Source organism: Rhinolophus hipposideros, assembly GCF_964194185.1.
Source record: "Rhinolophus hipposideros genome assembly, chromosome: 13".
Lineage (NCBI taxonomy): Eukaryota > Metazoa > Chordata > Mammalia > Chiroptera > Rhinolophidae > Rhinolophus > Rhinolophus hipposideros.
This window is the reverse complement of record NC_138059.1, coordinates 64,202,251-64,216,159: the sequence shown is the minus strand read 5'-3', so window position 1 is coordinate 64,216,159 and position 13,909 is coordinate 64,202,251. Positions and strand designations below refer to the sequence as shown.

Below are 13,909 nucleotides of genomic sequence, written 5' to 3'. Positions count from 1 at the left end.
TTGTGTGCTGTGTATTTGTACGATACATTCCCTGAAGTGGGGTTGCAATAAATATGGCCAGATTGCCTCCCCTGGTTTTATACCAATTTGTATCCTCACCAGCGATGGATATGAGCATGGATTTCCTACAGCCTCGCCAAAAGAAGGTGGAAAACTCTTCTTTGAGTGCTATGGAAACCTTAACTTTAATTTCTTGAGTACATGGGGGTTTGTTGGGATCTGATTATTGCATAGTACTTCAATGCCTGGTTTTTTGGTGCTTGGTGCCAACAAATGCTCTGCTTCCCTTTGATTCTCAGTGGAGTTTTATGTTCTAAAAGGTTCTACTAGAAATTGGAATAATGAAAGCTTTAATTTTATGTAGCCAATCTAGAATATTAGAGAGGAAAAAAGAAACCACCAATCAGAACTTATTTAGATGACAGACTATGGCCATTGGTCCCAAGAGTTCTTTTCCTACCAGGGGATGTGTCTGCAATGCATGTACCAGGTGTATGGCCTCTCGACGGTGCCTATGGGCATAGGATATAAAATCTTTAAAAATTGAAGGGCAGTGTGGAATAAGACCTCAGTTTCCTGAGTCAGTCTGAATTTGAATCTTTTTTTTTATTAAAGATTTTATTGGGGAAGGGGAACAGGACTTTATTGGGAAACTGTGTACTTCCAGGCCTTTTTTCCAAGTCAAGTTGTCCTTTCAATCTTAGTTGTGGAGAGTGCTGTTCAGCTTCAAGTTGTTGTCCTTTCAGTCTTAGTTGTGGAGGGCGCAGCTCAGCTCCAGGTCCAGTTGCCGTTTTCTAGTTGCAGGGGGCACAGTCCATCATCCCTTGCGGGAGTCGAACCGGCAACCTTGTGGTTGAGAGGATGTATTCCAACCAACTGAGCCATCTGGGAGGTAGCTCAGCTCAAGGTGCCATGTTCAATCTTAGTTGCAGGGGGCGCTGCCCACCATCCCTTGCGGGACTCAAGGAATTGAACTGGCAACCTTGTGGTTGAGAGCCCACTAGCCCATGTGGGAATTGACCGGCAGCCTTCGGAGTTAGGCGCATGGAGCTCTAACCACCTGAGCCACGGGGCCGGCCCCTGAATTTGAATCTTGACTCTGCTCTACCAGTTGTTTAACTCAAAGCCTCAGTATTGTCATCTGAAAAATCGGGTGATCACAATAGTGTCTTCATCTGTTTGGGCTGCTGTTACAAAAATACCATAGACTGAGTGGCTCAGAAACAACAGATTTATTTCTCACAGTTCTGGAGGCTGGGATTTGGTGTTTTGTGAAGACTTGCTTCTGGTTTATACATGGCTGTCTTTTTGCCATGTCCTCCTGTGGTGGAAGGGGTGAGGCGTCTCTCTAGGTCCAGATGCTGCTTGACTTACAACGGGCTTACATCCAGATACACCTATCCTAAGTTGAAAATATTTTAAGTCAAAATGCGTTGAATACACCTTACCTACTGTACATCATAGCCTACCTTAAACATGCTCAGAACACTTACGTTAGCCTACAGTTGGGAAAACCATGCCACACAAAGCCTATTTTGTGATAGTGTTGAATATCTCATGTGATTTATTATACATATCGCTTTCACAGCTTCGTAAAGTTAAAAAATCCTAAATCGAAGGATTGTAAGTCAGGGACCATCCGTAACCCCTTCATGAGGGTTCCACCCTCATGACCTAATCACCTGCTGAAGGCCACACCTAATACTGTCACACTGGGGGTTAGGTTTCAACATGTGAGTTTTGCAGGGATCCAAATATACAGTCTAACTCAATAGTAATCGCTTAGAGGATTGCGGCAAGGTTTACATGAATAAACCATGTAAAGCTCTTAGCTCAATGCTTGGCATACTATAAGTTCACTAAAATTAGCTATTGTTATTAGTCATAACTAATAAATTAAAAATAACTTCTATTTCTATCAAATTATTTTTATTACAATCGGAAAACAAATAAAATAGAAAAGTTAGTAACCAAAAAATGGCAGTCTCCTGAATAATCTGCTACTTCCCCGGGGCAATAATTTTAAAATTCTTTTCAGCTGTCTCTTCTGGTATTTGCCTCTATAATATTAAGGCATTAATTTTAAATTAATCAAACGGAGGCATTATTTATGACTTGCTATCTTAGTAAGGGAAGTGTTCCGCTTTCCCTTCACAAGTTTTCAAGTCCTTTGTTGATATTTTCACGTTATGATTCTGACAGTGTTGTTAGCTCCTGAGGTACAAGTAGTGTATCATGATTAGATTTCCTTTTTTGTACATTGGTTTTCCTGGAATTAATAGTTGCCTATTTTCATTTCCTTTGTTTTTTTTTGGAATCCGCGTTTAGCTTTCCATGTGCTCTAAGGGCTCACAATATCTCAGTATGATTTTTCACCCATCTGATGAACTCCTGGCTCCATTTCCCCACCCACTGGAATCATCTATATAGAAGCCCTAGTCTACTGGCTCTAATCTGGACACAACGCTCTCTGGGCCTGCTGCCCACTGCACTCTGGGAATCCCGTTAGCCTCTCTCCATATTGATTCTTTGTTTTCTGGAGTCTGTAGACACCTTTGATATGATTTACTCCCTCATTTTGTTAGAACCCATCCTCCAGTAGCTGCAGGAGAGTTTTTATGAAATAGCATCTCCCCCACCTTCCCCTTTGTTTTTGTTATATTTTGTTATATATGTCTCCTCCAGTAGCTGCAGGAGAGTTTTTATGAAATAGCGTCTCCCCCACCTTCCCCTTTGTTTTTTGTTATATGTGATTACTAAGTTGTTGGCTGGATGAAGAATTTTGGATGAATCGTTTTGACTCAGAATTTTAAAGTTTTTCCTCCGTTGTCATCTAATTTCTAATGCTGTTGTGGGAAGTCTGGCCTTTCTTTTGTATGTAACCTGTTTCTCCTTGCTGGGAACTTCCATTTGTTCCTGGTATTCCCCAGTTTTGCCATGATATACTTTGAGGTGTGTTCAATTATTATTTTTTTTTCTTGATGTTCACTTGGTGAACTTTTGATGCCTGGAGACTGTCCTTCAGTTCAGTTTATATGTTTTTATTTTAACTTTGTTGTTTTGTTGTTTTCTCTCCACCATTTTTTCATCTTCTTTATCCTTTACTGATCCTCTACTTTTCTTATTCTTTATCAGCTATTTAATTACTCATATTTTGTCCTACTTTTTTGAAAGATTTTTCAACCTTATTTTCCAAGTCATCCGTTGAATTCTTTATTTTGGCGATGTTTTTCTTTTAAATTCCAAACTTCTTTCTTGATTTTTGATTGTTTCTTGCTTCCAGTCTTCTTACTTTGTGGATGGAATATCTTCTGTTATTTCTTCAACATTATTTAGAGGTCTTTTTTGTTTTGTTTGTTTTTTTCCTTCCTGAATTGTCTTTATGTGGTATGAGTGCCTACTTTCTGTTTATTTTGCTGTCTTGATTGTGTTGGAAGCTTCTCTAAAATTTCTGGTGATCCCTAGCTTTCTCTTAGTATTGAAAAATGCAAACTTAAGAAGCTGAGTAGCTGCTCTGTGCCTGAGGGTAGGGCTTGTCATACGGTGTATCTCACTGTTGGATAATTGGGGGTGGAGGGGAGCAGTTGACATTTTCATTGGGGTGCTCAACGTGAGAACCTAAGGTCTTACCTCTGAGGTACTTCAGCTCCTCAGGAGAAGGATCCTCCAGGTTCTCAGCTGGGGCTGTTTGGTGCGGTTCAGGGTTGAAAGCCTAGTTGCTGGCATTCTAGAGCTGGGCGAATAGTGGTAGGAACGGGCTGAGGTCCTATTGTTCATTTTGTAAACTTTTACCTAATTCTCCTGTCACCATTCTAGTATCTCACCAAAGGTCTCCTTTGTGTGTGGTGCTCTTAAGCATAGTTTGTTTCGTTCATTTTCTCTAGAAAATAGAGGGGTAGAAGACAGAATGTACTAAGTAGAGTAGGGATGACACTACGTAGGGATGGGAATTTGATTAACGTTGTATCATATTTGGACCACAACTTTCTTGTGTCATGTATCTTTAAGTTCTAAAGGCTTGTTCTTTTTCCTCCTACTGCTGGCCTTTATCATATCTATATATTTTTTAAGATCTCAATCATAATTTCTGTTTTATTGACTCCTTTTCTTCTGGAACTTTCCTTTGCTTCAATTGAACTGGTTGCTCTTTTAGCATAATTTATATCCTGGAACTTCTTTTCACAGATCTCAATTGTATCTACTAGTTCTTTGTTTGTTAACTCATTTTGCCAGAGAAAAATCCTTGGATAACTTCCTGGGGAAGAGTTCCTGGGGAAAAAAACTTTCTGAGCCTTTAAGTGTATAAAAAGTGTCTTTATTCTTCTCTCACATTTAAATGAGAGTTTGACCTATAGAATTATAGGTTAAAAAGTTGTTTTTCTGAGAGCTTGGAAGGCATAGATTTATTTGTAATCTAGCACTTAAGTTGCTGATAAGGAATTTAATACCAGCCCTAGTTCTCAATTCTCTGTAACCAACTTTATTTCGAAGTTTTTCGGATATTTTTCCCCCCCAAGATGTTGTGAAATCTCAAAAGAAATGCTCTACCCTCAAATTTTGTCTTGGCTGGACCCTTCCAGTATCATTTTCTCAGTGAGACTTTTCCTCTCTGCCCAATCTAAGGGAATCCACTCTTCCCTCTCCCCCGCCCCAATTTTACTATCGACTATATGTTTTCTTTTTTTGAATTTTTCAATTACAGTTGACATTCAATATTATATTAGTTTTAGATGTACTGCATAGTGGTTAGACATTTACATAACAAAGCGATTCCCCCATTAGTCTAGTACCCACTTGGCGTTATACATAGTTATTACAATATTATTGACTATATTACCCATACTGTACTTTACATCCCCATGACTATTTTGTAACTACTAATTTGTACTTAATCTCTTCACCTTTTTCACCCAGTTCCCCAACTCCCATCCTATCTGGCAACCATCAGTTTGTTCTCTGTATCTATGAGTCTGTTTCTGGTTTTTTTTTTTGTTCATTTATTTTGTTGTTTAGTTTCCACATGTAAGTGAAATCATATGGTATTTGTCTTTCTCTATCTGACTTACTTCACTTAGCGCAATACCCTCTAGATTTATCCATGTTGTGGCAAATGGTGAGATTTCATTCCCCTTAGTCTTTGTCACATTATGCCTTCTTAGTTTCCTCATAGCACTTACCACTACCTGAACTTACCTTTTACATTATTTGTGTTGCTCTTGTCTTTTGTCTCTGAATATGAGCTTCTTGAGAATAGTTACCAGCTGTCTTCATAATAGTTGTACCCCCACCATCTAAAACAATGCAAGATGTTTGTGACATGAATGAATGAATAGATGAATGAAAGCCTTGGCACAGGGCTTTATTCATATATTGTATTAGGGACTCTCTGAGCCCTCTTAATCTCATATGTATGTTTGTTTTTAACCCAGGAAATTTCTTCTATTATAGCTTTACTCATTCTTTCCTCTTCCTTTTTTCCTGTGTTTTCCAAGACTCCTGCTAGTCAGAGTTAGAATGTGTGAACTGGTTGCCTCTGTGTTTAATTTGTTCTCTCATATTTCTCATGTTTTTTCTAATGCTATGAGAGATTTTTCCAGACCTTGTTTTTTATTCTTTATGGAAATTTATTTTATTTTGAGGATACCTTTTTTGCTTTCTTGCATTCTTGGTGTTCCCTTTTCATAGCATCCTGATGTTTAGAGAGCAAAATCTTCACAGATCTCTCTGTGCATATAATTGAAGTTTGTTTTCTACTTATTTCTCTGCCTTACATTTTATTTGATTTTAAGGGTCAATTTTTCTCTTTGTTTATTTTGGGCTTTATAGGTTGACAACACTCAGTCTAGCATCTCACAGGTTATGTCACCCACCCTTCCCTAAATACAAGAATGACAAAATTTTATTCTGAGTTATCAACATCTAGAGTAGAGGCTTAGTTTTAAAAAAAAATCTTCCAGTTTCTTTAGAGAAGAGCTTTCTGATGGATTTCTGGGCTCTCAGTCGCGGATGGAGGTGGGTGAACAGAGGAAAATGGAAGTGCCCAGTGATATAGTTTTCTCTCCCTCAGCTCTCCAGTGAGTCCCGTTGTTTTCAGCTTCCCATTCCCCTTTGCCCCCTATTACGTCTACTGAGTTTTGTGGAGGTCCCACGGGGCAGGCTGGCTCCTCCCCAAGGTGGCATCTGCTCATTTCACATAAAGCCTATGCCTGTCCACTTGCTCTTTACGTGACGTTTGGTGTGCCACTCTTTCCATTTCTCTTTGCTAGTTTATTCCTTTTAATCTTCCTTTTATTTTAAGTGCATTCTCAGAAGGGATGGAAAGCAGACTCAGTGGTTTACTTTCTTTTAAACTGCAAGTCGCCTCAAGACTTTTAAAGCCCTTGCTTAACACCACACCTGTCTTGCCAATCCTGAATCAACTGATTCTGGACTCCCCAGTGCAATCGGGCAAAAATTATATAATTGTGCTGATTGGCTCTATTACAAATTTATGAGTTCAATCTTAGCAGGCCCTCATCTTTGCTGAGCAATCCATTTCCTTGGTCCTAGTCAGCTTCCTTTCCTGTGCCTGTGATGGTTGTTCCATTAAAAAAAAAAAATCCGTTCTTCAAGTATTTTTTTCCTTACTCTAGTCTTGTTTTTCTTATTGTACAACCTAGAATTCTGCATTATTGAGTAAACAGAGGTCCCAAGAATGAACTACTTCAACTTCTCTTCCCCTTGACCCTCAAATTCCTTTGTCAAAAGTTATATTATTTTCAAGGGCAATTACTAGTGACATCATTTTCTAGCTGTGTGACCTTGCAGAAAGGTGACCTAATATTGTTGAGTCTTGGTTTCCTCGTATGTAAAATTGGTGATAATGTGAATCACACTTGGTTATAAGTATTATTAAAGTAAAACACATATGGTTGAGAAATTAAAATACCGCAGAGGATAGAAAATAAAAAGTCCATGTCTTCTTTCCTTACTTTCAACCTCCAGTTTGAAGCATTCAAATATTTAACCAAATGTTTGCAAATTCTCTGTTCAGGGAAGTAACTCATAATGATGCTGAAACTAGTAAGAACTTGATGTAAATAAACATCTGAACTGTCTAAATCCATGAGTTCTGGTACACTTCTCATGTAATTGTATACAACAAAGAAAAACTTGATTAGGAGTGCTGGAAGCTGCTGTAAGGATCCAGTCGTAGTGTTTGCAGCTTGACTTCAGTGAAGTTTATAAATTAGCAAAACAAAAATGCAGTTTCTGTGGAGAATTCCTTTGGCTTCCCAAATATTTCTAGGAAGATAGTCTAAAACTGAATTAGTATAAACACTTTTGGGTGGTTCCACTGCAGTGGTGTGCCTCTTTTGGAGTAGCAGTTACCTTTGTGTGAAGAATAATGAACCCTTTCTCCAAACGGGGTGTGGGCTACATTTCAGCCTCTCCTTGCTCCCTTGGCTGAGTGTTCTTGTGCAGTGCAAAACTTGGTCATCAGTATGCGGTTGGCTGGCCTAGTAAACACTGTTTCTTGTTCTGCATAATTTTGAGACTTGCATGTGGGATTTTTCTTTTTTCCTTTAAAGCCCATAAAAAGAGAGATGAAGAGAGTGGCAGTGAAGAGAGGACCCTTTGTTAGGCATTTGTTTGGCTCAGGTATGGTGATTGGCACTTAAAGTATGTCTTTTATATCTAATGCTTACAATATCACTCTTCTGTATGGGTTATTACCCACATGTTTTAATTAAAGAAACTGAGGCAGTGATTAAGTGATTTGCCCAAAGTCATAAGTTAATATGGAGTGGAACTGAATCAAATCCAGATGATTTATTTCAGAGTTTGTATTCTTTCTGAATACTGCACTGAAGTGCTGTTTTAAATTTTGTATTTCATATAGGCACACACCTAAGTACACATACCACCTCCTTACTACCGTGTTTCCCTGAAAATAAGACCTCACCGGAAAATAAGCCCTAGCATGATTTTTCAGGATGACATCTCCTGAACCTAAGCCCTACTGCATCTTTTGGAGCAAAAATTAATATAAGACTTGGTCTTATTTTACTATAATATAAGACTGGGTATAATGTAATGTAATGTGATATGTAAGACTGGGTCTTATGTTAATTTTTGCTCCAAAAGACACATTAGAGCTGATTGTCTGGCTAGGTCTTTTTTTCAGGGAAACAGGGTAGCTATCTTGTTGAATGGCTGTGAGCATTGAATAAGGTACTTGGCAAATTCCTTTACCTCTCTGTGCCTCGATTTTCTCATCATTAGGATGGGTTAATCATAGCAGCTATCTCTTAGGATTCTAATCTCTTAGAATTATAGAGGATAAAATGGGATAAAAATCCAAAAATAATAAGCAATTGATAAGTAACTATTTAATAATATTTTTCTCATTTTAATTATGAGGAAAAAGAGGCTAAGAGGGATTAAATAACTTGCTTAATGTTACACAACTAGGAAATGATAGAGCTAGGATTTATACCATGTTTCTCTGATTCTGAATGCAATGCTTTTGATTATGAAACTATTCTGCAAGAAGAAAAAAGAAACACAAAGAAGAAAATACAAGGTATAAGCCAACTCCATTTATTAAAGTTTGTATGAGGAACTCCAGGTTCAGCAGCATGGTTAATTTCCTGACGTTAAAGGACTTAATGACTGACCCATCTTCAAATTCGCATCAATTACTCAAGAGGTGTCTGGGTGTCAGGGATGGAGTTGGGACGTTTTAGCAGGATGAGCTTTTCCTTTTGAGCCAAAACAGAGTCATAGTCTTTTTATAGGGTGAACCTGACATGTTATTAGTGGTTCCTTTAGAAAAATTCAGATCTGATAACTAAGATGTGGAAACAACCTGAATGTCCATTAAAAGATGAATAAAGAAAATGTGATATATACATACAATCGAATATTATTCAGCTTTACAAAACAGGACATTCTGCCATATGTGACAACATGGATAGACCTTGAGGACATTATGCTAAGTGAAATAAGCCAGTCACAGAAAGACAGGTACTGCATGATTCCACTTATGCAAGGTGTCTAAAATAGATTCATAGCATCAAAGAGTGGAATGGTGGTTGCCAGGGGCTGAGTGGGAAGGCAAGGGAAATATTCAATAACTGAATATTACTGATCAACTGATATAAAATCCAGTGAAGTAAGATGAATAAGTTCTAGAAATCTGCTGTACAATCGTACCTATAGTCAGCAGCACTGTATTATACACTCAAAATTTTGTTAACAGGGTAGATCGCATAGTAAGTGTTCTAACTACAATAAAATGAAATGAAATAGACTACTTTATATTTGAGAATCTGATGAGTTTTTGTTATGACAGATCCTAGGAGGTCTAGCTAGATAGCCTGGCCTATTTCCAACTGAAGTAATTATGTTCCCACACCCACAATTTCCCTGCAGTTTTAATTAGGAAATGTGTTTTTCTTCCCCTGTGTCTGCTGATCTGTATTTCACACAGGTGTGCAAGACGATTATCTTGCAGCCAAAGAGGCAGCATTTACCGTGAAAACCGTGGCTTACATAATAATATAAGCACTTTTCATAATATGAGTTCCTACTCTTCACTCTCCCTTTTCTTCAAACGATTTTTTCAAATGGGGTTAAATCTGATGTCGACGTACAGAATTTTTCACCAGTCCTAACTCTTGATTAAATCATTTAATAATTCTAGTTTTATTATCTTTCATTTATCAAGTGTCATCTCTTAGCATTTAAACTAAAATCTATTATACCATCTTCTGGTTTTGTGACTTGAGCTACTGGGCTAGAACATTTCCAGGGATGATTTCTTGAGCTATGAACTGCTGAGGAAGCATAGTCTCAGTTGTCTGTGTTCGGCAGTGACTATTGGATGGGGTGCTGCACCCAGTTCCACCTAGCTCCAAAATCGCAGAGGCTGGAATTTTCCCCTGAAGTTACTTCTCCCAGTGTAATTTGATTGCCCCAAAGTGCTACAATTATAGAAAACAAATAGATATACAGTAGTACCTCAGGTTTTGAACGTCTCTGTTGACAAATCGGTTTGCGAACGCCATAAACCCGGAAGTCAATGCTTCAGTTTTCGAACACGCCTCGAAGTCGAACATGTCACATGACTTCCGCTGAGTGCAAGATCCTGAGGCCTAGCTATTGGCTGTTTTCGAACATTTCAGAACTTGAACGGTTTTCCGGAACGGATTACGTTAGAAAACCGAGATACCACTGCAGTCTGTTAATTCAGACCTTGCCTTAGCTTCACATGGGTGGATTTCGTTCTCCTTGTCACCACTTCTGGTCTTGCCTTCCTGCCATGTGGTGCATTTAGATAGTAAGCTACTACCAGCCTTTCACGGCAGTGGCATTTCTGGCCAGACCACTCCTAAATTCTCTAGTTAAACTGTTTGTCTCCTCATCTGCATGTCACAGACAGCTTAACCTACTGAAGTTTGTCCCCCCACGGTTGAAATCTTTTTGGTACCATTCAAAATCTTTTATTTATTACAGACACTACTAATTTTGAAGGGAATTTCTGAAAAGTACAGGCAAAAAGTTTACTTAAAAGATCTTAGGTATGGGTGTTTCTGGATTATCCTAGCTACTTTTATTAATAGGCTTAGAGTTCATTTTTAGCTGTCAGTATATGATTCCATCTATCTGGAGGCACAAACAACATTTGTTTTATTTCCTTGTAAGAGTATGAAGGGAATATGAAATATACACACATTTTTTTCCCAGTGAGTTTTAAATTTTGTAATCAAGATCTAAACAAATTTACATGAAATCTATAAAACTATATGATACCCGTTTAAACATAATGAGGCTTTTTACTTCAAAAGCTCCTATGATTCTTACTAAGCTCAGGACCAATTTTACAATTCTATAACTTCATATTAACATAGTCAATAGAAAATGTTCATCATGTAATGTTAGCAGGAAACAAAATAGAATTTAGAACTCTCTATAAAATCTAGATAACAGTCTGTTACTAATGTTAATCTATATGCATATTGAAAAAAGACCAGCAGGTAATATACTAAAAGAATAATAGTGGATATTCCTGGGTGGTAGCATTATGCGTGAGTTTAATACTTTTTAATCCTTTTGTATTTTTCAGATTTTCTACAATGAATACATATTACTTTAATGATAAGTAAAGGTATTTCAAAAACACTATATAAGCGATACATCATTTTATTAAAAATGAGCCCAGATTTAAAGAGATGGTTTGTACTAGTTGTAGGTCATTATATGCAAATTTCAAATTACACCTGCTTTGAATTTGTTGGCTATAAAGATAAAGGATGCTTTAACAGTAAAAATAATGATGGGATACACTAAGCACAACTTTGATGAACATAGTCCTCTGATAAGCCTATGGTATTACGTAGCATGTTATCCCATACTTGCCTTCATGGATTATCCTTGTTCTCCTCTCATGTAGGTGGGAGGGGTATTCACAGCCATAGAATAAAAGATCGGACCCAAAGTCATACAGCGACTAAATGGTAGGCCCGAAATTAGATGCCTCCATTTTCTCATTGGTAGAATGTGGTAGTCGGACTAGAACAGGGTTTCTCAGCCTCCGCACTGCTGAGATTTGGGCCTGTGAATTCTTTAAAATGGGGGAGGAGCTGTTCTGTGTATTGTGGGTATTTAGAGGCATCCCTCGCCTCTAGCCACGAGATGCCAGTAGCACCCCTCCGTTGTGACCAACAAAAATGTCTCCTGACATTACCACATGTCCCCTAGGTGGGGGGTGGGGTGCAAAATTGCCCCTGTGGAGAACTGCTGGTCTAAAATCGCATTTGTAAAGGTACATTTTACTTTAAAATTATATGATCCTAAGAGTTTGTGAACATAATAGTTACCAGTATCTTGTGATAAAATTTCTCCTGTGGAGTGACCTGAGCGAATAACAGAGTTTATTTTAGTTTTGCCTTTTGGAAGCCTTTCTTGGTGAGGTTTAAATATGGCTATAAATTTGTTCCTTCCGTTAAAATTTGAGGACTCAGTTATCAAAGTGTGAAAGAGCCCACAGGAGAAAAGCCTACGAACAAACAAAGCTTCATGTTTATAGATGAATACATATGGTTGGGATGGGCTATGCTGCTGGAGGAGTGGTTGCTTAGCATGGACGTTAACAATACGTCCAGGCACCGAATGGACATTCCAGAATATTTGTTGAACGGATGGTTGATGCATAGATAGATAAATGAAGGATCTGCTATTGCTAATTCATGTGGCTTTAGGAATAGTATTTCATCATTGACACCTAAAAATGGTGGACACAAAAGCAAAGGAAAGAGCTCACTGGATATGAGCACTACAGTGCCCCTTTTTCTTTCTTCCATGGTCTCTCCTGGGGACCTGCCTGCTCCTGTTCTTTCACAGCCATTTCCATATACTTTTCTTCACAGCCTTGCATAGCCTTACTGGCCTCCCTCCTTTTATGTTTACATATCTTTGAAAATCACTTCCTTCTGATTTTCTAGTGTCCTGTGTCTTTCTTTGATAATTTATTCTCACACAATTAAAGGTTTTGGTTAAAAGAACCTTTGTTGACAACTGTGAATGATGGATTCCATGTTTATGCTGTCGTAATGATGTTATTGATTTGGCCAAGAAAAGTAGTTTCTCCATTTTACAGTTAAAGAAATCAAGGCCCAGATTTCTTAATACATAGAGCCAAGTGTCTACGGTAAGCGAGTAGTTATACGAGGGTTAGAGCTGCTGAGCCCAGATGTTGAGACCAGGTCTGGTAGAATTGAGGCAGGACATATAATTTGATACAAAAGTATTAAATCTGCAGTACCAGAAATTGTTAACATTTTTTTTATGTTCTAAAGTCATAAAAATAATTATCCAGGATGTCTGTTTCACAGTACCATAGTTTTGATTGAATGGGAATATCTTCTCTAAAATGGACAAATTATTTGACATCAAGAACTTCCCTATTAGTTTTATTTTAGCAAATGTCACTCATGATCTGCTTCTTTTCTCTCTTAGACCTTCTCTCACCATGCCTCATAGGAACCTGACAGGAAGCTGCAATGTTAATTGTGGTTGTAAAATACATGAGTATGAGCCAGTCTGTGGATCAGATGGAATTACATACTTTAACCCTTGTCTGGCTGGCTGTGTTAATAGTGGTAACCTTAGCACTGGGGTGAGTATATTTCGCAACTTCCTGTACTGTTGTTAATCTAACATCCTGTGACAAGGATGTGTTAGAATTTAGAGGCAAACACGTGACTTCAGTCTCCCTTTTCAAGAAACTTCAAATAACCTACAAAACACCTGTGACAAAAATCCAGAGGAAAGAAAATGATGCAATACCACCATCTTCCCAGAAATGACTGGAGTGTTTGGGTGTAGTGATTTGCTCCCCTGTCAGCCCTCTCCTACTTTACATTTGGTGCCAACTCAGTGAAACTCGATAAGGTTGAGGGCTAGGCCTCTCATCTGGTATTCTGACTGGGCTCTCTGATAGATTCGAAGGTCAAGATGACCACATTTGGTGCTGATAGAAAAGACTAGGAGTGTACCTCCCCTAATGAGTCTCTGAAGATGGACAGTGGGCATTTTTCATAGATTATCAGTTCAGACTTTTACTTTTTTTCAGAGTAACGATATTTCTTTCAGTTCAAGAATAGGCTATTTTGAGAATTCCCTTCCCCGTGAATTATAAATAGGCTGTAATACTGTGGGGGAAGGTTTTCCTAGTCTAGTCAGTTCCTTATTGAGCCTGGCTTCATTCTTTGCATAGAAACAGATTGTAGGAGGCTGTAGAAAGGTGAAGGTACACTTCTGTGTTCTGTGTAGTGACAAGGAATTATACCATTGACTGCATGTTTTTTGGAATGTCATACTTGACGTCAGAGTTTCAAACTAGAGCGATACATTGAGAATTCCT

The 13,909-nt window shown here is 38.2% G+C and overlaps 1 protein-coding gene across 2 annotated transcripts in view; it reads left to right on the top strand.

The window, feature by feature from the left end:
- SLCO5A1 (solute carrier organic anion transporter family member 5A1) overlaps positions 1 to 13,909 on the top strand; it is a 111,563-nt gene that overhangs the window by 85,959 nt on the left and 11,695 nt on the right. For both annotated transcript variants that reach the window (XR_013994767.1, XM_081070642.1), the window contains exon 7: positions 13,003 to 13,162. Coding sequence is in view for 1 of the 2 variants with exons in the window: in XM_081070642.1 (XP_080926768.1) it covers positions 13,003 to 13,162 (160 nt within the window). In the remaining variant the exon portion in view is untranslated. The remainder of the gene's footprint in view (positions 1 to 13,002; positions 13,163 to 13,909) is intronic.